The sequence below is a fragment of the Chiloscyllium plagiosum genome, unplaced genomic scaffold (assembly GCF_037043375.1).
Source record: "Chiloscyllium plagiosum isolate Xiang-an unplaced genomic scaffold, Cpla_swu_hap1 HiC_scaffold_23, whole genome shotgun sequence".
In the NCBI taxonomy this organism is placed as follows: Eukaryota; Metazoa; Chordata; class Chondrichthyes; order Orectolobiformes; family Hemiscylliidae; genus Chiloscyllium; species Chiloscyllium plagiosum.
The window spans coordinates 39,326,115-39,350,194 of NW_028270161.1; the positions used below are offsets into that span (position 1 = coordinate 39,326,115).

General features: G+C 41.5%; 1 protein-coding gene across 1 annotated transcript in view; it reads right to left on the minus strand.

Moving 5' to 3' along the window:
• Window positions 1-24,080, minus strand: part of dyrk4 (dual-specificity tyrosine-(Y)-phosphorylation regulated kinase 4) — an 84,544-nt gene that overhangs the window by 30,849 nt on the left and 29,615 nt on the right. The window contains 4 exon segments of the mRNA XM_043713200.2: window positions 1,614-1,674; window positions 1,764-1,936; window positions 3,145-3,226; window positions 10,885-11,023. Coding sequence (XP_043569135.2) covers window positions 1,614-1,674; window positions 1,764-1,936; window positions 3,145-3,226; window positions 10,885-11,023 — 455 coding nt within the window.

Sequence of the window (24,080 nt, forward strand, 5' to 3'; positions counted from 1 at the left end):
TTCTTCCTGTTTGTCCTTGCATGGAATTTTGTAGACAACGTTGGTTTTGTCCATGGGTTGTACTGGGTCTTTTAAGTTTGTTAGTTTTTGTTTGAGAGTGTTGGTAGGTTTGTGTGCCAGTAGGATTCCGAGGGGTCTTAGTAGTCTGGCTATCATTTCTGAAACTTCTCTGATGTATGGTAAGGTGGTTAGGGTTTCTGGCTGTGTTTGGTCTGCTTGTCGTGGTTTGTTCTTGAGGAATCTGCGGACTGTATTTTTTGGGTATCCGTTCTTCTTGAATACGTTGTTATAGGTGGTTCTCCTCTGTTTTCCGAAGTTCGTCTGTGCTGCAGTGTGAGGTGGCTCGTTCTGATACAGCTTCGTTTGTGTGAACTGATAACTGTTCTCAGTTATGAGGAAGGATCACAGGACTGAACCGTCATCTCTGATTTCTCTGCACAGATGTGTGCAGACTTGCTGAACTTCTCCAGCAACTTCTGTTTTTGTTTTTGATTCACAGCATCCACAGTTCTTTTGACCTTTGTAATAGACCTCGGTGAAGTTGAAATAGTTATCTTTAAAAGATTTTGGTAAGTGCTATAGACTGGAGTTGAAATTCCCAATTATCATAATTGTGTTGGCCTACTCATTCCTCTTCTTCACCTGCTGCTATTTGGCAATCTTTAACAGTGTCACCAATCTCCTCCTAACTTTTATTTCAATCCAAATGGATACTGCTCCTTTATTTGTTAGCACAGGTACACAATGCTTTATCTGAAATCCTTGGGGCCAGTTGTTTTTCAGAATTCAGAATCTTTTGGATTTCAGAATAAATGACATTTTCACAGTGAAATTAAAAACAAAAATTACCTAACAGCAGACACACATGTGAATAGTATGGGCACTGAGACAGAATTGACGCCTGCCAGTGCTTGACCATCCTGTCTGGGGTGGTTCAAGTGGGTGTGGAGTAGGGTCATCTGTTCACATGCTAAAATGACGCTCCACACTCCACGAAAAAATTTCAGACTTCGGAGCTTTTCAGATTTCAGATTTTCCGTTAAAGGATTGTGTACCTGTAAGACCTTTCTTGCGACAGCCAGTATTTTTCTGATTGACATTTACCCCACAGCCATTTTCTCTGTCCATATCTTTTCTAAATACAGAATAGCCCACAATTTTATCTGTTGATGCTTATCTGTAGCATGTTTCTGATGTCCTTATTAGATCTGGTTTCTCACTTCTAATTATGATCTTCCACTACCTTGTTCTGTTACTGATGTTCTGTAAGTTGGTTGGCTAACTACTTAATGTGCCATTTCTTTCAATACTCCTACTTGATATTTTTAAACAAATATATTGTTATTACCTTCTGTTATTTCAATATAATGTTTCCTATTCCTTAAGTATTTATGTTACCTTTATTTTGTGTTCTTTCTGCACTCTTAACAATTGTTGTCAACATGTATTTTCTTCTTCTTATCTACAGCCTACTATTATTTCCACACAATCACTGAAATGCCAGTAAGTTGTGAAAACTGAATTATTATTAAAGTAATTTAAAAAATTGTGAAATATTCTACATCATATTGAGCTTGAATTTAATGATAAAACTCTTCAATACCAACTCTTACCAAAAAACAAATGTTTTCTTTGTGAGGTTTGAATGATTTCTGCGGGTGGAACCCCAAATACCTTAAGAAATCAAAGTACAAATCCAATAAGGAGATAATCCAAAAATAAATATACAATTAAAAAAGATGGACACCTGATTTTTTTCATACCTCCATGATGCAAGCCAATTGCTCAATTTCGTTTTCCCCAGGAAAGAGTGGGTGGCCTGTGTAGAGCTCAGCTAAAATGCAGCCAAAGCTCCACATGTCAATTGCTAATCCGTATTGGCAGCCAAGAATTACTTCAGGGGAGCGGTAGAATCTGCTCTGGATATATGTATAAACTGTTGTACAAACAAAGTAGATTTTAACAATAAAATAAAATAAATGAGTAACAATTCAGCTACACACCTGTAGGTTCAAACAATTGTACCTCTTTACAGGCCACAGCAAACATTGAGCTAGAGATTTTGTAAGAATAATAGGATGTGATGCCAAATCTTACCAAGGACATGGAATTCTGAGTGCTGAGGGTGGCCTGGTGCTTGGAAGAATAAGGAAAGAGACAAGGGACAGGCAAGACTTATGTGTGATCTTAACACCTGGCAACAGTTTGCAAGGTATCCTGTGCAGAATCTGTGGGTAGAAAGATGCTGCTGTCATTCTGCATTCCTTGACTGGGTCTAAGGGCTCATTCGTTTTATGGCAGCAAAGGAACAACCATGAGTGAGTCTTAACAAGAAGAGACTCTTGTCTTAAATAGATTTGCTAATAGCTATCATTAAATAAACTACAAGTTACGTTGGGTAGTTAGATACTGGGCTGAATCTTAACATGTTGTTTTGGCTAAATGTCAGTTTTCCAGGCATGTGAATGCTGAAATTGCTCTCACCAGCACAATGTTATGGGAGGTGAATTCAGTACTCGTTGTTTTATTAAGGATGATGGGTGGGTCTCTTGGGTTGATGCCCTATCAGATGGGCTGCCCACCAGGATTGGTGTATGCTACTAAAACAGGCATACAATTATGGGGACATATCAGCAATGGAAGTACCTTCAGTTGATAGCAGAAAAGTAATCAGATAAAGAGACCCAAAGCCAGTAAGGCCATTAAGATGGTGGAGAGACTCTGCAGGATTAATGGCAATTGCCAGTGTTTTTTAAATCCCAGCAGCTTCTGTATTGATGCAAGCAGCACTCGGTTCTGACAGACACCGAGACAGCTTCAGTTGAAACAACGGTCTTCATATTTTGCAGGCAATGGGAAAATACTGATATCTTTGCAAAATGGCACCTAAATGGGACCTCATTTCCTTTAGTTAACTGCCTTCCTCTGTGCAAAAGGAAGGCAACTCTTCCCAACCAACCTTGGCAATGACCTTCCCTCAGAGGTAGGCATCAGGATCTACCTCAAAATGACTTTTCTCTATGTTGTGGACCCTCTGCCCAGAATCCCCAACCATATCACTTATGAGGCAGGGAAAATATATTGTTTTCTTTTGACAGTTCAACAGAAAATGTAGAGAGTGAAAATTATTTTATCTGTACAAACCTTTTTGATTCTCAAAGCAGCTTGATCCAAAATCAATCACCTTGATTAATCCTCGGCCTTTGGGGCAAAGTAATATATTTTCCTAACAACAAAGAATAAACACATTATTGTATTATGTTATGTGTTTCATGGGAAAGAATAATGTATATTTGATTATTTAAAAGTCCCAAAGTAAGCAGCAACTACTGCAGTTACTATGTAAATGAAATATGAATTCTATATGAATGGTTCGTCAATGTTCTCATGTGAAAGCTTTTCATTTGGCAAATGTTCTACACTGACTGTATGTGAAAGGCTGAATAGATGGGAAGATGGGATTGGAATAACAATGAGGATCGGGCTGAGGATCATTGAAATTATGGTTTCTTCCTCTCCTGCTGAAAGGAGAATAAAGTTTAATGTATGGAACAAAGAGGGAAATCCACCGACATATTGTCGTTGGAACATAAATTCACAAAGGCTGCAAATCTTCTAAAATGCTCTGTGTACCATCATAGACAACATGTAACATTTTGTGACATGTATATTTTGTCTATCCACTTAGTATAAAAGAATGTTGGTTAGCAATAACTAGGTAGAATTACCTTGGTTAACAAGCTATCACCAATTCCACTGAATGTACGCTACCACATTTGCCTATTCTGCTACCGCCTTTCATAAACCTTTCATTGCTGCCTTCCATAGACGATATCTTGGGAGTGTTAAAAACACTGTTTCCTCAAGTAGCAGTTCCATTCTCTATTGTACAGTTCAGAATCATTATTCCTTAGGGAATATTTCCAGGCTCCTGGAGACAATAATCCTTTTAAAACTGCAACAATACTTGAAATTCTCCAGTTCTGATTTCGAGTTTGGCAGGTTCTGTAACTAGCACCAACTCTGGGAAATCTGGTGGAGCTGGTTGTGAATGTTTGTGCAAAGCTTCTGCATACCAATGGAAAAATATCGCAGAACATCAGGTATCAGGTATTATTAAAAACCGAAAGAACTGCACATGCTGTAAATCAGAAACAAAAGCAAAAGTTGCTGGAAAAGCTCAGCAGGTCTGGCAGTGTCTGTGAAAAGAAATCAGAACTGATAGTAGCTAGGAAAATGTCGGGTTTATATGCAGAAGATAGAGTGGGGGGAGAGGGTATTGATTAAATGATAGGTGGGGATAGAGCCCAAATAAAGAGAAGAACAGTTGGACATCCAAAAGAGTTGATAATGATTTGACTGGGAGGGTGAATAGCTATCAATAGACACTGTTAGTGACGAACAATGGGTAGTGTGTAATGACAAACTATGTGATAACAAGGCCTGGTGGGTTTACTAGGATATGGGGGAGTTCAGGTCCTAAAATAATTGAACTCAATATTGAGTCCAGAGGACTGCAGGGTCCCCAAGCAGAAAATGAGGTGTTGTTCTTCCAGCTTGCACTGAGTTTTGCTGGAGCATTGCAGAAAGCCTGAGACAGAGATGTTGACTAGGGAGCCGTGTGGTGTGTTAAAGTGGCAGGCAACTGGAAGCTGAGAGTCTTTTCTGTGGACAGAACATAGATATTCTATGAAGAGGTCACCCAGTCCACGCTTCATTTCCCCAGTGTAGAGGAGACCACATTGTGAGCAGTGAATGCAGTAGACTAGATTGTGGGAAGTGCAGCTGCTGCTTCACCTGGAAGGTATGTTTGGGCCCTTCCAAACTGAGGAGGGAGGAGGTAAATGAGCAGCTGTTACACCTTTGGCAGTTGCAGGGGAAGGTGCTGTGGGTGGTAGGATGGGGGTGGGATGGGGGGAGAAGGTGGGGAGGGGGGAATGTTGAGAGTGAAGGAAGAGTGGACCAGGTTGCCCTAGAGGGAGTCAGGTTTTTTAATTTCATTGCCACTAGATGGCAATCTAGCACAGATGTATTTATTTCTATGAATGGCAGTCTGTGTTCACTCTGTGTGTTATCTATGTTAAAGCCATTATTCACAAAACTTTTCATAAGCAATATGGAGGAAACTCATGCTGCATTCTGTTCTAGTTCAAAATATTTCTGTAAAGCTTTTATTGCAGAATTTAATTGTATAGTTAAAATAATTCACAGAAAGACTTTGCAAATAATGATAAATTGAATCAATACAAGAGATTGTTTCCAAATATAACAGTAGGGACATCAACAAAGTGCTGTATAAAACTGTCCTATAACTTTCTGGGCCCTCTTGTGGCTCAGTGATAGTGTCTCTACCCCTGGACCAGAAGGCCTAGGTTCAAGTCCCACCTACTCCAGAGGTGTGTAATAACATTGAGGCAACAGGTCAGGCCAGGTGTCAGATCTCTTGGTGGGAGAACATTTCGGTGACTGTGACCACAACCGGCTCACCTTTACCAAAGCCAGGGAGAGGGATATGAGCAGACAGTATGGGAAGGTATTTAATTGGGGAGGGGAAGTTATACTGCTATTAGACAGGAGCTGTGGAGTATTAATTGGGAACAATTGTTCTACGAGAATGCACAACAGACATGTGGAGGCTGTTTAAGGAGCACTTGTTGTGAGTGTTGGATAACTTTTTCCCTCTGAGACAGGCAAGGAATGGTAAGGTGAAGGAGCCTTGGATGACAAGAGAAGAGGAACTTCTCATCAAGAGGAAAAAGGAAGTTCACTTAAGGTTGAGGAGGCAAGAATCTGGCACAGCCTTAGAGATTACAGGGTAGCTAGGAAAGAACTCAAAAATGGATTGAGGAGATCTTGACGGGAAGGATTAGTGAAAACCCAAAGGCATTCTGCACTTACGCGAAGAATAAATGAATGATCAAAGAGGGTAGGGCCGATCAGAGATAGTGGAGGGAACTTGTGCCTGAGGTTTGAAGAGGTAGGGAAGGCCCTAAATGAGTTTTTTGCTTCAGTATTCATAGAGAACACAGTGGACCAGGTTAATAGACTTGAACAGATTGATATTAAGAAAGTGGATATACTGGAAATTCTGGGAAGCATCAAAGTAGATAAGTCCCCAGGGCTGGACCGGATATATTCAAGGTTCTTACAAGACGTGAGGAATGAGATTGCTGTGCCTCTGGCAATGCTCTTTGCAATCTCACTATCCACAGGAGTAGTACTGGATGGTTGGAGGGAGGTGAATGTTGTTCGTCTGTTCAACAAAGGGAATAGGGAGATCCTTGGGAATTACAGAACAATCAGTCATATGTTTGTGGTAAGCAAGGTACTGGAAAGGATTCTGAGAGATAGGATTTATGACTATTTAGAAAAACATAATTTGATTAAGGATCGTCAGCATGGCTTTGTGAGGGGCAGATCATGCCTCACAAGCATTATTGAGTTCTTTGAGGATGTGACAAGACAAGTTGATCAATATTGAGCAGTGGATGTGGTGAATGTAGATTTCAGTAAGACATTTGATAAGGTTCCCCACGGTAGGCTCATTCAGAAAATTAGGAGGTATGGAATACAGGGAAATATGGCTGTCTGAATACACAATTCACTGGCCGAAAGAAGACAGTGTGCGTTCGTGGATGGAAAGTATTCTGCCTGGAGGTTGGTGACCAGGGGTGTCCCACAGGGATCTGTCCTTGGGTGTCTACTCTTTGTATTTTTTTACAAATGACTTGGATGAAAAAGTGGAAGGGTGGGATAGTAAATTTGCTGATGACACAAAGGTCGGTGGTGTTGTAGATGGTGTCAAGGGCTGTTGCAGGCTACAACATGACATTGACAAGATACAGAGCTGGGTGAGAAGTGGCACCTGATAAATGTGAAGTGATTCATTTTGGAACATTGAATTTGAATGCTGAATACAGGGTTAAAGACAGGATTCTTGGCAGCGTGGACAAACAGCGGGATCTTGGGATCCATGTACATAGATCCCTTGAAGTTGCTGCCCAAGTTGATAGGGTTGTTAAGAATGCGTGTGGTATTTTGGCTTTCATTAACAGAGGGATTGAGTTTAAGAGCTGCGAGGTTTTGCTGCATCTCTATAAAACCTTGGTTAGACCACACTCAGAATATTGTGTCCAGTTCTGTTCGCCTCATTAGAAAGGATGCAGAGAAGATTTACCAGGATTTACCTAGATTGGAGGGCATGTCTTATGAAGAGAAATTGAGCAAGTTAGGGCTTTTCACACTTGAGAGAAGAAGGAAGACAGGTGACTTTATAGAGGTGTACAAGGTAATGAGAAGCATAGATGGAGTAGATAGCCAGAGACTTTTCCCCAGGGCAGAAATGGCTGTCATGAATGGTCATACTTTTAAGGTGATTGGCGGAAGGTGTAGGGAAGATGTCAGAGGTTGGTTCTTTATGCAGAGAATGGTGGGTGCATGGAATGCACTGCCAGCAGTGATAGTGGAGTCAGAGACATTAGGGACATTTAAGCAACTGCTGGACAAGCACATGGATGGCAGTAAATTGAAGGGTGTGTGGGTTAGGTTGATCTTAGATTAAGATAAATGCATGGCACAACGTTGTGGGCTGAAGGGCCTGTACTGTGCTGTATTGTTCTATGTTATATCTCTGAACAGGTTGACTAGAAAAACAGGTTAATAAAAAAATGGGTTTTTTTGTTGATGTTGCCAGTGCAATCTATAATGATGTCAGTATAATGCAAAGTTACAAAGTATTTACAGATCAGAAACAAGGCATTTGGTTGAACAGGTCCATGTTGGTATTTATACTCTACGGAGGCCCTCTCCCCCCCCCTTCTTTATCGAACCCCACCAATATTAACCTTCTATTCATTTCTCCTTCCTCAGCTTATATATCTTTCCCATAACTGCATCTATGCTGTTCACTCCAATCATTCCTTCTGGTGGCGAGTTCACAATCTATCCACTTTCTGGTAAAGAAACTTCTCCTGAATTGCCTCTTGCATTTATTGGTGATTATCATAAATAACCTAGTTTTGGTCCTGCTCACATATGAAAGTTTCTTTTTACGCACTCTATAAAAGCCTTACATAACCTTGACATTTTTTTAAAAATTAGATCACCATTCAGTCTTCTGTTCAAAAAAATGATTTCCAGGCAGTTTAGACGTGGTACAATGAGAACCACCTCTCTCTCAATATCGGCAAAACTAAAGAATTGATCATTGACTTCAGAAAGAAAGGTGGAGAACGTGCTCCCATCTACATCAATGGAGCTGAGGTTGCAAGTGTGGAGAGTGTCAAGTTCCGTGGAGTGAATGGGAACCGACAACCTGAAATGGACTTCCCATGTAGATGCAACACTCAAGAAGGCATAACAATGCCTCTTCTTCTTTCAGCGGTTCAGGAAATTTGGCCATGTCCGTAAGGATCCTCACCGACGTTTACAAGTGCACCGTTGAAAGCATACCATCTGGGTGCATAGCAGCCTGGTATGGCAACTGCTCTGCCCATGTCCGTAAGAAACTACAGAAGGTGATAGTTTCTGTGCGACGTGATCTGTATGCCTCTAAGTTTTTTTATACCAAATGATCTTCATCCTTGCTTAGTATGATCTGCCTGTATTGCTCGTAAATAAAGCTTTTCGCGTGACAATAAATCAATCGATAACTTTCCTGATACATATTAGCTCCACTTCAAGTATCATTATAGTGGATCGTTTTTATCCCCACCATTTAGCAATTTGAGTATCTACCTTATCCTTAGCTTAGTATTCAGTTAGGTACCTATCCACAATTCCACATATCTTGAATTAGCCATGATGCTGCCAGCTTTGTCTAGCATACTCAGTGCATCCAAGAGAGAAACTTGCATTTGTTTTGAAATCTGACACTTCTAATTTACCTTGGTTTAATATTTTGATCGATTTTTGTTCTGTTGGGAAATTATCTATTATTTTGAAAATTGTCAGGTAGTAAATGGACTATTACATCACACTTCAGATGTGTATTTAAACATGAAATTCAGAGCCCTGATTAGTTTCTATGGGAATGCACTATCTACTTTCACAACATATAAGCTTCCAACACTGTATTGCCCAATGCAGTAGAATGGTTATATTAATTACATGTTAAAAAAAAGGGGAGATACTAAACGAGTATTTTGCATCAGTATTTACTGTGGAAGAGGATATGGAAGATATAGAATGTAGGGAAATACATGGTGACACCTTGCAAAATGTCCAGATTACAGAGAAGGAAGTGCTGGGTGTCTTGAAACGCATAAAGTGGATCAATCCTCAGGACCTGATCAGTGTACCCCAGAACTCTATGGGAAGCTAGAGAAGTGATTGCTGGGCCCCTTGCTGAGATATTTGTATCATCGATAGTCACAAGTGAGGTGCCGGAAGACTGGAGGTTGGCTAACGTGGTGCCACTGTTTAAGAAGGGTGATAAGGACAAGCCAGAGAACTATAGACCAGTGAGCCTGACGTTGGTGGTGGGCAAGTTGTTGGAGGGAATGCTGAGGGACAGGATGTACATGTATTTCGAAAGGCACGGACTGATTAGGGATAGTCAACATGGCTTTGTGCGTGGGAAATCATGTCTCACAAACTTGACTGAGTTTTTTGAAGAAGTAACAAAGAGGATTGATGAGGGCAGAGTGGTAGATGCGATGTATATGAACTTCAATAAGGCATTTGACAAGGTTCCCCATTGGAGACTGGTTAGCAAGGTTAGATCTCACAGAATACAGGGAGAACTAGCCATTTGGAGATAGAACTGGCTCAAAGGTAGAAGGTAGAAGGCGAAGTGTGATGGTGGAGTGTTGTTTTACAGACTGGAGGCCTGTGACCAGTGGAGTGCCACAAGGATCAGTGCTGGGTCCTCTACCTTTTGTCATTTACATAAATGATTTGGATGCGAGCATAAGAGGTACAGTTAGTAAGTTTGCAGATGACACCAAAATTGGAGGTGTAGTTGATAGCGAAGAGGGTTACCTCAGATTACAACAGGATCTTGATCAGATGGGCCAATGGGCTGAGAAGTGGCAGATGGTGTTTAATTCAGATAAATGCGAGGTGCTGCATTTTGGGAAAGCAAATCTTAGCAGGACTTATACACTTAATAGTAAGGTCCTAGGGAATGTTGCTGAACAAAGTGACCTTGGAGTGCAGGTTCATAGCTCCTTGAAAGTGGAGTCGCAAGTAGATAGGATCATGAAGAAGGCGTTTGGTATGCTTTCCTTTATTGGTCAGAGTATTGAGTACAGGAGTTGGGAGGTCATGTTGCGGCTGTACAGGACATTGTTTTGGCCACTGTTGGAATATTGCGTGCAATTCTGGTATCCTTCCTATTGGAAAGATGTTGTGAAACTTGAAAGGGTTCAGAAAAGATTTACAAGGATATTGCCAGGATTGGAGGATTTGAGCTATAGAGAGAGGCTGAAAACGCTGGGGCTGTTTCCCTGGAGCGTCGGAGGCTGAGGGGTGACCTTATAGAGGTTTACAAAATTATGAGGGGCAAGTATAGGATATATAGACAAAGTTTTTTCCCTGGGGCCGGGGAGTCCAGAACTAGAGGGCATAGGTTTAGGGTGAGAGGGGAAAGATATAAAAGAGACCTAAGGGACAGTTTTTTCTCACAGAGTGTGGTACATGTATGGAATGAGCTACCAGAGGAAGTGGTGGAGGCTGGTACAATTGCAACATTTAAAAGGCATTTGGATGGGTATATGAATAGGAAGGGTTTGGGTGGGATATGGGCTGGTTGCTGGCAGGTGGGACTAGATTGGGTTGGGATATCTGGTCAGCATGGACGGGTTGGACCGAAGGGTCTGTTTCCATGCTGTACATCTCTATGACTCTATGACTCTAAAGCTGCAACATATTTCTATTACTTACAGGTTTCAGGTCACAGTGAATTATTTTTTCTTTAAAGAGCATTCGTAAGCTCTTTAGTAAAGTGTGTGCAAATCGACAAATAAGAGATATGGTAAAACCCTGGAAGTTGTTCTTCTGGATAAGTTCATACAGATTCATTCTGTGAAAAGAGTAGACTCAGTTATCATCTAACATCCTTCATGTGGTAAATGGTAATTTTATTTGATTATATGAATATTCACAACTGGGAAGTCCTGATGGTTGGAGCACAACATTGGGAAACATGCTGCCCATGTTTTTCAGTTGGTATCATTGAAAACTATCATTGATAGTCCACATGCAATGCCCTGGCAGGTCAGTACCTACAGCAGAACACATTAAATTTATCCCAACACAAGACATTGAACATTTGATCAATTCTTAACCACAATGTAACTATTTAACAAAAAATAGTTATCAACATAGTTCAGTTCTTGCACATCTGTGTTTGGCTGCAGCACTATAGATCATGTCTAGCATAAGTGACCTTTGTGGGGAGTCTCACCCACTGGCATAACATGTACTGAGATCCTGAGTAGCTGACCTGTAATTTCTCATTATACAAGGTTTGTGGGTGATGTTACCATTCTTAACACACCTCCATAAAATTAAGTTTTAAGCATACAGTTTAGGTGGCACAAATGGATTAAAATATTTATCAAGACAGTTATCATATTAATCTTCAAGTTTTTAGCAAGGTCTTTGAACCCATTAAGTTCACAATGAGCACACTGGTAATCTCTCCATTGTATTGATAGTCTATTTTCTTAAGTGAAATGCCCCACCTACCTTTCCCCCAGCCCCACCCTGACCCCAGTATTTATCTCTCAGCCCCTTTCCCCCTCCACATTCCAGAAGGGCTTATGTCTGAAGCATCGACCGTCCTGCTGCTCGGACGCTGCCTGACCTGCTGTGCTTTTCCAGTGCCACACCTTTCAACTCTGACCCTCCAGCACCTGTAGTCATCACTTTCTCCTATTTTATTAATCTGTTTGACTACAAATTATAAAAGTTTATGACATCAGTTTTCTGAGCAGAAGTCCAGCAGACAGGATCAATTACCACTATTTGTGGAATATGCACAACATCACTAGAATTAGGAACAGAAGTAGACCATTCAAAGTCCTCCAGCCAGCTCATCCATTCAACAAGAGAATCACTGCTCTGATTTTGACCTCAGCTTTCCTGTCTGCACCTTTATAATCCTGACTCTGACGATCTAACTTCCCAGCCTCGCATATAATCAATGACCAAGTCTCCACCATTCTCTGTGCAAGAGAACACCACAGACTAATGATCCTCTGAGAGAGAACAGTTGCCTTCCCCTAGCTCAACCTTAAGTAGGAGGCTCCTAATTGTAAAACTGTGTCCCCTCCTTCTGGCCTCCCACTTAAGAGATAATATTGTCGTAGTCTGTCATGTCCTCACAGGATCTTGTACATTTCAATAAGATCATGACTCGTTCTTCTAAATGTCAATAGGTGTAGGCCCAACCTATTCAAACTTTCTTCATAAAACAAGCCCTTCATCTGAGGAATCAATAGAATGCACTTTTTCTGAACTACTTCTAATTATATCCTTTCTTAAAGTCACCAAAGCTATGTACAGTACTCCAGATTAAATCTAACTGCAGCTCTAATACAGCTGTGGCAACATTTCTCCACTTATATACTCAATACCCCTAATGAAAATGTCAATATTTTACTTACTCACAGTGTACCTGCATGCCAACTTTTAGAGTTGCACATACCAGGGCACCCAAATCTCTTTGTACTGTTGAGATTTGTAGATTCCCTTCATTCCTGCCAAAATGGACAAGGTTACATTTTTCCACATTATACTCCAACTGCCAATTTTTTGCCCACTCACCTGATCTATTCTAAGTCAATTTGTAGACTTTTCATGTCCTCTTGATAACTTACTTTCCTATTTGTATGTGGTCACCAAATGTAGCAGCCATACATTTGGTCCATTCATCCAAGTTGTTGTTATAAACTGTAAATAGTTGAGGCCCAAGAGTTGATCCCTATGGCACTCCACCACTTGCCAGCATGAAAATTATCCATTTATCTTTATTCTCCATTTTCTGTTAGTTAACCAATTCTTCCTCCATAGTACGCTCCTTTGTATCATGAGTTCTTATTTTGTGTAGAATGTAAAGAAACGTTGCGTGGGATACGTAAAACCTGCTCAGATCCCCATCTTCATTTCTTTTCCTGAAACATTCGTAACCATATTCTGACATCTCCTGTTCTTGCCAATGAATGAAAATTTTCATCAACTTCTCTTCCAAATTTAACTCTTCACTCAGTTTCAAATAGACTGACTTTGCTCTTCCTTCTTTGACTTTGTCTCTATTTCTGGAGTAGGTTATGATGCTGGCATTGGATAAAAGAGTCTATACCATTTTTTACAAATCTAATTTTGTTTGTGGTTAACATTTAACTGAGACCTACAATTTAAATTCTAAACTTGTCAAAGTTTTAACAAGGTTTCCAATGGAAGTACAACTGGGCTTAGTTAATGACTGAAATTGAAAATGGGTCATCTGTAACTGGGTCAGTTAGGCCTTTTCAGTTAACAACATATTTAACTAGCAAACTTAGTGTATCTTAGTAGCAGAATATAATTTTCAAAGGAGTGCCGGGGAGGAAGGAAAAGAGGTGCTTTGCCTTTGTTTTTGGTTTATGTAACTTTTTCTGCCTCCAGGAATTGATTCTTCCACTGCACAAGGGAAGTTAGTTATTTAGTGAATATTTAGTAAGTAATAAGGTTTATTCTATTCCCAAGATTAAAAATAGTATAGCAACAGATGGCAAGGCTACCAACATATATAAAAGCAATGTTATGATTCCACTTGATGGTGGTATTGAACATGTCAGATCCCAGGAGACATGGCTTGATAGCGCAGATGTTTGATTTTTTTTTAGTTGGCTACTGCGGTGCTTAGTCTCTGAAACATATTCACATGAGATTGTTCTTTTACAACAAACGTTATTTCACAAAATAAAAAAAGAAAAACTATGCATATATATGACTAAACACAAACAGTAAAACAAAGTTTCAACCTCTTCCTGAACACTATCCTTTTACAAATATTCAATCAAGAGAAATTTAATTCCTACCTCAAATCTAAGTTTTTATTCAATTACCTCCTGCCAGCTTCTTTTCTTTAAATTGTGAAGGCAGTGTTATAATTCTCTTCCAAATTGGCCAGTATGAACCTTTCCCAATAGTGATGACCGAAATGGTTTCAGTTCTAACAATTTGGCTTGGAAACTCCACAAATTCAAGCACTTCAACTAGAGTGACTTGTTGCCTTAAACTAAAACTTTTACTCTCCTGCTAAGACAAACTGCTCTCTGTCTGAACTGAACTCTTCACTTTTTCTGAACCGAGTCCGTGAACTTTATTTTGTGAAGTGAAAAATTGGCAGTGAGCAAATCAGCGGGAGAGATAATGGACTGAGGACTAGTGGGGGAAAAGTGGATTCTAGTTCATGGGACACTGTTACCAGTGATAGGGAAAGTGGGAACTGTACTGATGGGACAGTCCCCACCTGTGCTGATACCAGTCATCTTGCACGCTCCATAACTTGGGAAGTAGAGAGAACTTTAAAATAAATAGTAGAGGAAAGTGATCAGAGTTGGTCAGATATGGCTATTATAGCCATGTCTCCTTCCTCAGTACCTGCCTACCAGCAGCTGGCTTATCCTCCATGGACTCCGTACAACATTCAAACGGTCTCAATTTAGACGGCCTGTATGCTCCAATCAACCCCACCTTCCAGTTGCCAGCCATTTCAACTCATCCTCCCACTCCCCCGCTGACATGCATATCCAGGGCCTCGTCCATCATCAAAATAAGGCCATACACAAACTGGAAGAAAAACACTTCATCTTCCACCAAGGGAGCTTACAACCACATGGCCTTAACATAGAATTCACAAGCTTCCACATCTACCCAGTCCCCACCTTATCCCAGGCCTTGCCCTCCCTCTCTACCCCGCCCCTTAATCTGACCCTATGCATGCATCTTCTTTCCCACCTATCCACTCCATTCTTCCCACGACCAATCACAGCCACCTCCTACCTGCAGCAACCTACTGTCATCCCACCTACCTTTCCCCCAGCCCCAAACCCCTCCCTCTATTTATTTCTTAGCCCCCTCCCCAGTCCTGATAAAAGGTTCTGACCTAAAACGTCAACTCCCCTTCTCATCTGATGTTGCCTGACCTGCTGTGCTTTTTCCAGCTCAAGTCTTTATCCACTCTAGACTAAATGTTGGTCAGACTAGGGTCCTGAACTTAAAGAAAGTTAACTTTGATGGTATGAGGCATGCGTTGGCTAAGATTAGATGGCCAAGGATACTTAAGGGGTTGATCGTGGAATAGGCAATAGCAGATATTTAAAGAACACATGGATGAACTTCAACAATTGTACATCCCTGTCTGTCATAAGAGTAAAACAGGGAAGGTGGCTCAACCATGGCGAACAAGAGAACTCAGGGATAGTGTTAAAGCCAAAAGGGAGGCATATAAATTGATCAGAAAAAGCAGCAAACCTGAGGACTGGGAGAAATTTAAAATTTGGCAGAGGAGGACAAAGGGTTTAATTCAGAAGGGGAGACCAGAATATGAAAATAAGCTTGCAGAAAACATAAAAACTGACTGCAAAAGCTTCTATAGATATATAAAGACAAAAACATCCATGAAGAAAAATGTAGGTCCCTTACAGTTCGAATCAGGTGAACTCATAATGGACAACAAAGAGAGGGTAGACCAGTTGAACAAATACTTTGGATCAATCTTCACTAAAGTGGACACAAATAATCTTCAGGAAATGCAAGAAGACAGAGAGTCAAGCATGAAGGAGAAAGTGAAGGAAATCCTTATTAGTCAGGAAATGGTAGGTGGGAAATTGATGGGATTGGAAGCGAGCATAAGAGGTACAGTTAGTAAGTTTGCAGATGACACCAAAATTGGAGGTGTAGTGGACAGCGAAGAGGGTTACCTCAGATTACAACAGGATCTTGACCAGATGGGCAAATGGGCTGAGAAGTGGCAGATGGAGTTTAATTCAGATAAATGCGAGGTGCTGCATTTTGGGAAAGCAAATCTTAGCAGGATTTATACACTTTTTAATGGTAAGGTCCTAGGGAGTGTTGCTGAACAAAGAGACCTTGGAGTGCAGGTTCATAGCTCCTTGAAAGTAGAGTCCGCAGGTAGATAAGATAGTGAAGAGGGTGTTTGGTATGCTTTCCTTTATTGGTCAGAGTATTGAGTACAGGAGTTGGGAGGTCATGTTGTGGCTATACAGGACATTATTTTGGCCATTGTTGGAATATTGAGTGCAATTCTGGTCTCCTTCCTATTGGAAAGATGTTGTGGTTCTGTTCGCCGAGCTGGAAGTTTTTGTTGCAAACGTTTCGTCCCCTGGCTAGGCGACATCATCAGTGCTTGGGAGCCTCCTGCGAAGCGCTTCTTTGATGTTTCCTCCGGTGTTTATAGTGGTCTGTCCCTGCCGCTTCCGGATTACTGCCCGAGCCACGTGCCAATTGGCATAGGGACAAGAAAATTAGGCAAGTAAACACGTGGCTAAGGGATTGGTGTGGGAAAGAGGGATTCCACCTCATGGGGCATTGGCATCAGTTTTGGAACAGGGGGGATCTGTACCGTTGGGACGGTCTCCACCTGAACCGATCAGGTACCAATGTTCTAGCAAAGAGGATAAATAGGGTGGTCAGTAGGACTTTAAACTTCTGAGTTGGGGGGAAGGGAAAGTGAAAGCGACAGGGAGTATGGAGGTAAATGGCAAGATAAACAGCAGGATAGCATGTTTCCAGGCGGATTTAAAATTGAGGCAGACTGAGAATACAGTAAAAAGCAAGGATAACTTAGGACATATGACTTCCAACATCTTTAATGATAAGGAAGTTAGCATTAAGGCACTTTACCTGAATGCTCGTAGCATTCATAACAAAGCCGATGAACTAATGGCACAGATAATAGTGAATGATTATGATGTAGTAGGCATCACCGAGACTTGGTTACAGGGGGGTCAGGACTGGCAGTTAAACCTCCATGGTTTTTCAACTTATCGAAAAGACAGAGAGGTGGGCAGAGGGGGTGGGGTTGCCTTGTTAGTTAAGAACAAAATTAAATCTATGGTATTGAATGACATAGCGTCGAATGATGTGGAGTCTGTGTGGGTGGAATTGAGGAACCACAAAGGCAAAAAAAACATAATTGGAGTTGTGTATAGACCTCCTAACAGTGGTCAGGACCAGGGACGCAACATGTACTGGGAAATAGAGAAGGCATGTCAGAAAGGCAAGGTTACATTGATCATGGGAGACTTCAATATGCAGGTGGACTGGGTAAATAATGTTGCTAGTGGATCTAAAGAAAGGGAATTCATGGAATGCTTACAGGATGGCTTTTTGGAACAGCTTGTCATGGAGCCCACAAGAGAGCAGGCTATTCTGGACCTAGTGCTTTGCAATGAACCAGACTCTATAAAAGATCTTAAAGTAAGGGAACCCTTAGGAAGTAGCGACCATAATATGGTAGAGTTCAGTCTGGAGTTTGAAAGGGAGAAGGCAAAATCGGATGTAATGGTGTTACAGTTGAATAAAGGTAATTATGAGGGCATGAGAGAGGAACTGACTAAAATAGACTGGAAGCAGAGGCTAACCGGGAAGACAGTAGAGCAAAAATGGCAGGAGTTTGTAGGTATAATTGAGGACACTGTACAGAGGTTCATTCCCAAGAAAAGAAAGATTAACCGGGGAGGGATTAGACAACCTTGGCTGACAAAGGAAGTCAGGAAATGTATTAAAGAAAAAGAGAGATCCTATAAAGTGGCTAAGAACAGTGGGAAATCAGAAGATTGGGAAGGATACAAAAGCAAACAGAGGATAACAAAGAGTGTAATAAGAAATGAGAGGATCAAATATGAAGGTAGGCTAGCCAGTAATATTAGAAATAATAGTAAAAGTTTCTTTCAGTACATAAGAAACAAACGACAGGCAAAAGTAGACATTGGGCCACTTCAAACTGATGCAGGAAGCCTAGTGATGGGAGATAAGGAAATAGCAGGAGAACTTAACAAGTACTTTGCGTCAGTTTTCACAGTGGAAGACATGAGTAATATCCCAAAAATTAAAGGGTGTCACGGGGCTGAGTTGAGTATGGTTGCCATTACGAAAGAGATAGTGCTAGAAAAGTTAAAAAGTCTTAAAATTGATAAATCTCCTGGCCCCAATGGGATACACCCTAGAGTTCTGAGAGAGGTGGCTGAGGAAATAGCAGAGGCATTGGTTGAGATCTTTCAAAAGTCACTGGAGTCAGGAAAGGTCCCGGATGATTGGAAGATGGCTGTTGTAACCCCCTTGTTTAAGAAAGGATCAAGGCAAAAGTTGGAAAATTATAGGCCAATCAGCTTAACCTCGGTTGTTGGTAAAATTCTAGAATCCATCATTAAGGATGAGGTTTCTAAATTCTTGGAAGAGCAGAGTCTGATTAGAACAAGTCAACATGGATTTAGTAAAGGGAGGTCATGCCTGCCAAACCTGTTGGAATTTTTTGAAGAGGTAACAAGTAGGTTAGACCAGGGAAACCCAGTGGATGTGGTCTATCTAGACTTTCAAAAGGCCTTTGATAAGGTGCCACACGGGAGGCTGCTGAGCAAGGTGAGGGCCCATGGTGTTCGAGGTGAGCTGCTGGGATGGATTGAGGATTGGCTGTCTAACAGAAGGCAGAGAGTTGGGATAAAAGGTTCTTTTTCAGAATGGCAGCCGGTGACGAGCGGTGTCCCGCAGGGTTCGGTGCTGGGGCCACAGCTGTTCACATTATATATTAATGATTTGGATGAGGGAACCGGGGGCATTCTAGCAAAGTTTGCCGATGATACGAAGTTAGGTGGACAGGCAGGTAGTACTGAGGAAGTGGGGAGGCTACAGAAGGATCTAGACAGGTTGGGACAGTGGTCCAGGAAATGGCTGATGGAATTTAACGTGAGCAAGTGCGAGGTCTTGCACTTTGGCAAAAAGAATAAAAGCATAGACTACTTTCTAAATGGTGAGAAAATTAATAAAGCCAAAGCACAAAGGGATCTGGGAGTGCTAGTCGAGGATTCTCTAAAGGTAAACATGCAGGTTGAGTCCGTGATTAAGAAAGCGAATGTAATGTTGTCTCTTATCTCAAGAGGGTTGGAATATAAAAACAGAGATGTACTACTAAGACTTTATAAAGCTCTGGTTAGGCCCCATTTGGAGTACTGTGTCCAGTTTTGGTCCCCACACCTCAGAAAGGACATACTGGCACTGGAACGTGTCCAGCGGAGATTCACACGGATGATCCCTGGAATGACAGGTCTAACATATGAGGAACGGCTGAGGATACTGGGTTTGTATTCGTTGAAGTTTAGAAGATTAAGGGGAGACTTAATAGAGACGTACAAAATAATACATGGCTTGGAAAAGGTGGATGCTAGGAAATTGTTTCCGTTAGACGAGGAGACTAGGACCCGTGGACACAGCCTTAGAATTAGAGGGGGTCATTTCAGAACAGAAATGCGGAGACATTTCTTCAGCCAGAGAGTGGTGGGCCTGTGGAATTCATTGCCACGGAGTGCAGTGGAAGCCGGGACGCTAAATGTCTTCAAGGCCGAGATTGATAGATTCTTGTTGTCTAGAGGAATTAAGGGCTATGGGGAGAACGCTGGGAAGTGGAGCTGAAATGCGCATCAGCCATGATTGAATGGCGGAGTGGACTCGATGAGCCGAATGGCCTTACTTCCACTCCTATGTCTTATGGTCTTATGGTCAGTTTCAGCTGTCCGCTGTAGTGGTTGGTATATTGGGACCTGGACCATATCAACCTGGACCCAATATACCAACCACTACAGCGGACAGCTGAAACTGACAACCGGAAGCGGCAGGGACAGACCACTATAAACACCGGAGGAAACATCAAAGAAGCGCTTCGCAGGAGGCTCCCAAGCACTGATGATGTCGCCTAGCCAGGGGACGAAACGTTTGCAACAAAAACTTCCAGCTCGGCGAACAGAACCACAACAACGAGCACCCGAGCTACAAATCTTCGCACAAACTATTGGAAAGATGTTGTGAAACTTGAAAGGGTTCAGAAAAGATTTACAAGGATATTACCAGGGTTGGAGGATTTGAGCTATAGAGAGGCTGAAAAGGCTGGGCCTGTTTTCCCTGGAGCGTTGAAGGCTGAGGGGTGACCTTGTAGAGGCTTACAAAATTATGAGGGGCATGGATAGGGTAAATAGGCAAAGTCTTTTCACTGAGGTCAGGGAGTCCAGAAATAGAGGGCATAGGTTTAGGGTGAAAGGGGAAAGATATAAAAGAGACCTACGGGGCAACTTTTTCAATCAGAGGGTGGTACGTGTATGGAATGAGCTGCCAGAGGAAGTGGTGGAGGATGGTACAATTGCAACATTTAAGAGGCAGTTGGATGGGTATATGAATAGGAAGGGTTTGGAGGGATATGAACTGGGTGCTGGCAGGTGGGACTAGATTGGGTTGGGATATCTGGTGGGCATGGACAAGTTGCACCGAAGGGTCTATTTCCATGCTGTACATCTCTATGACTCTATAAAACCCGAAAAGTCCTCAGGCCCTGATGCTCTGCAGCACAGAGTACTTAAGAGAGTGGCCCTAGAAGTAGTGGATGCTTTGGTGATCAATTTCCAGCATTCTGGACTGGAGGATAGCTAATGTAATCCCAGTTTTTAAAAAAAGGAGGAAAAGAGAAAATGGAGAATTATAGGCTGGATGACTTGACATCAGTTGGAAAATGTTGGAACCAATTATTAAGGATGTAATAACTGAGCATTTGGAAACAGTGACAGAATTGGTCCAAGTCAGCATGGATTCACCAAAGGGAAATCATGCCTGACAAATCTTCTGGAATTTTTTGAGGATGTGACCAGTAGAGTGGACAAGGGTGAATCAGTACATGTTATGTATCTGGACTTTCAAAAGGCTTTTGACAAGATTCCACACAAGAGGTTAGTAATGAAAATTAAAGCTCATGGTATCTGAAGTAATGTATTGACGTGGATAGAGAACTGGTTGGCAGGCAGGAAGCAGAGAGTTGGAATAAATGAATCCTTTTCAGAGTGGCAGGCAGTGATGAGTGGGGTACCGTAGGGTTCAGCTGTTCACAATAAATGTTAATGATTTGGACGAAGGAGCTAAATGCAATATCTCCAAATCTGCAGATGACACAAAGCTGGGTGGCAGTGTGTACTGTGAGGAGGATGCTAAGAAACTGCAAGGTGACTTGGATAAGCTGGCTGAGTGGGCAAATACTTGCCACATGCAATATAATGTGGATAAATGTGAGGTTATCCACTTCGGTGGCAAAAACAGGAAGGCAGATTATTATCTGAATGGTGGCAGTTTAGGAAAGGGTGCGGTGCAACGAGATCTGTGTGTCATGACGGAACAAATACTGAAGGTTGGCATGCAGCTGTAGCAGGCAGTGAGAAAAGCGAATGGCATGCTGGCCTTCTAGTGACGGGTTTTCAGTATCCGAGTAAGTTGCAGTTGTACAGAGCCTTAGTGAGGCCACACCTTGAGTATTATGTACAGTTTTGGTCTCCTAGTCTAAGGAAGGGCATTCTTGCTACAGAGGGAGTCCATTGAAGGTTCACCAGACTGATTCCTGGAATGGCAGGACTGACATATGAAGAAAGACTGGGCTTGTATTCATCGGAATTTGGAAGAATTGGAGGGAATCTCATAGAAACATATGAAATTCTGACGGGACTGGACAGGATAGATCTGGGAAGGATGTTCCTGTTGTTGGGCAAGTCCAGAACTAGGACTTGAATAATGGATAAGCCATTCAAGATTGAGATGAGGAAGAATTTCTTCACTCAGCGATTTGTGAACCTGTGGAATCTTCTACCACAGCAAGCTGCTGGGGCTAGTTCTTTAGATATATTCAAGAGGGAGCTGGACATGGCCCTTGTGGCTAAAGCGTTCAGGGGATATGGAGAGAAAGCGGCAGTGGAATACTGAAATTGCGTGCTTATCCATGATTGAATCGAATGGTGGTGCAGGCTCAAAGGGCTGAATGGCCTACTCCTGCACCTATTTTCTATGTTTCTATGTGGTACATCAAAAAGAAAGACAAGGCAAAAGAGAAAAGTATCAATATGGGGAAAGACAGCCATGACAGGAAGGAATCAAGCATATATATCTAAGAGTTAATCAGCATATAAGGCCAGAGGATACAAAAATAATGATTATTTAAAACAAAACAGTTGAACATGGCAAACATAAATAAACCAATATATTCTCGTAGCCATCACAGAGACATGTCAGGGTGACCTAAGTTCACGAAATCAGGACGTGGAAACAGTTTGGGTAGAGTTGAGACATAATAAAGGCAAGAAGTCACTTTTGGGAATGCTGCACAGGCCCCCTAACATTAACAAAATCTACAGTGGAGCATAATGGAAGAAATAATGAGAACTTGTTTGTAAGGTATGTTGATAATAGATTATAACCTCTGCTTCATTGTTTTGTGTTTTCCTTTGATTTCTCTCTTACTTCCCTCTCACTTGGCTTTCTGACAAAAGTTTATCCAGGATCCTGCTATTCACACATTCTACAAACAATTCTTTTAATTTCTTTAATTGTCCATTACCATTCCATTTTGCCTTGCATTAGATAATCATTTGTCATTTGGGATGGCACAGTGGCTCAGTGTTTAGCACTGCTACATCACAGTGCCAGGGACCTGAGTTAAATTCCAGCCTCGGGTGACTGTCTGTGTGCAGTTTGCACGGTCTCCCTGTGTTTATATGGGTTTCCTCCCACAGTCCAAAGGTGTGCAGGTTAGGTGTACTGGCCATGCTTTTGCCCACAGTATCTCAGGATGCGCAGGCTAGGTGGGAATTGTAGTGTTTCAGGGATAGGGTAGGTGGGTGTGTCTGAGTGGGATGACCTTCAAAAGTTTGGTGTAGACTTGATAGGCAGATTGGCCTGCTTCTACAATGCAGAGATTCTATAATTTAACATCACCTGCCTTCCATCCCATCACAGACCATCCTTGTTGTTCTTCCCATACTACAGCTTTCACTTTCTCAAAACCTATTAAATTTCTAACCTAGTCTAGTTTTGATCAAAGCCCACCAACCTGAAATGTTAACTGTTTAACTTCCCTGGAGAAAGTGAGGGCTGCAGATGCTGGAGATCAGAGCTGAAAATGTGTTGCTGGAAAAGTGCAGCAGGTCAGGCAGCATCCAAGGAACAGGAGAATCGACGTTTCGGACATAAGCCCTGTTTAACTTCCCTCACAGGCTGCCAGACATGCTGAATACTTCTCATTTATTTTTCTGCCTTTACTTCAATGAACACGGGGAATCTGTGCATTATGTATCTCCAATGAAAAACACATGGCTTATTTGCATTTCGAATGATTTGGAGATGCTGATGTTGGGTAGACTGGGGTGTAAAAAGTTAAAAATCACACAACACCAGGTTATAGTCTAACAGGTTTAATTGGAAACACTCCACAACCACCTGATGAAGGCGCAGTGCTCCGAAAGCTAGTATTTCCAATTAAACTTGTTGGACTATAAACTGGTGCTGTGTGATTTTTAACTTTGCATTTTGAAGTTTGCTGTTTTATGACTCAATTTGAAACAATAAGGTACATTTTCCAAATGTGTTCCCAGCATACAGCCTCAATTCCCATGTTGAAAAGCTAATCATGCAGAACCGTGATGTTTAGTGCAATATGGATAGAAAAATCATGATTTGCGTTTGTATGATTTCCCAATAAGTACATCCAAAAGATGACTGAAAAGCCGTCATTTTTAATTTCATCATTTTAAAAAGAAAGTTACAAATAAAATAAATACAGGGTCAGTATATTTTAGTTTCTTTACTAAAATTCGGATATAATTAGTAGTGTATAGCCTTCCAGATTAAAATTATTTCAGAATTTAGGTAATTAACTTGCGAGTAATTCAAAGCCTTAAAGTTTCCTACCAAAAAGTTTGTACGTGTATTTCTGAACTTGTGTTGATGCCATTTGCTGTGGGAACATTTTCAAATAACCTTTAGGGGTCAAATATTTCAAAAAATTGGTGACATAAATCATGCAGCCAATCATGTAACAGTGCTATTTA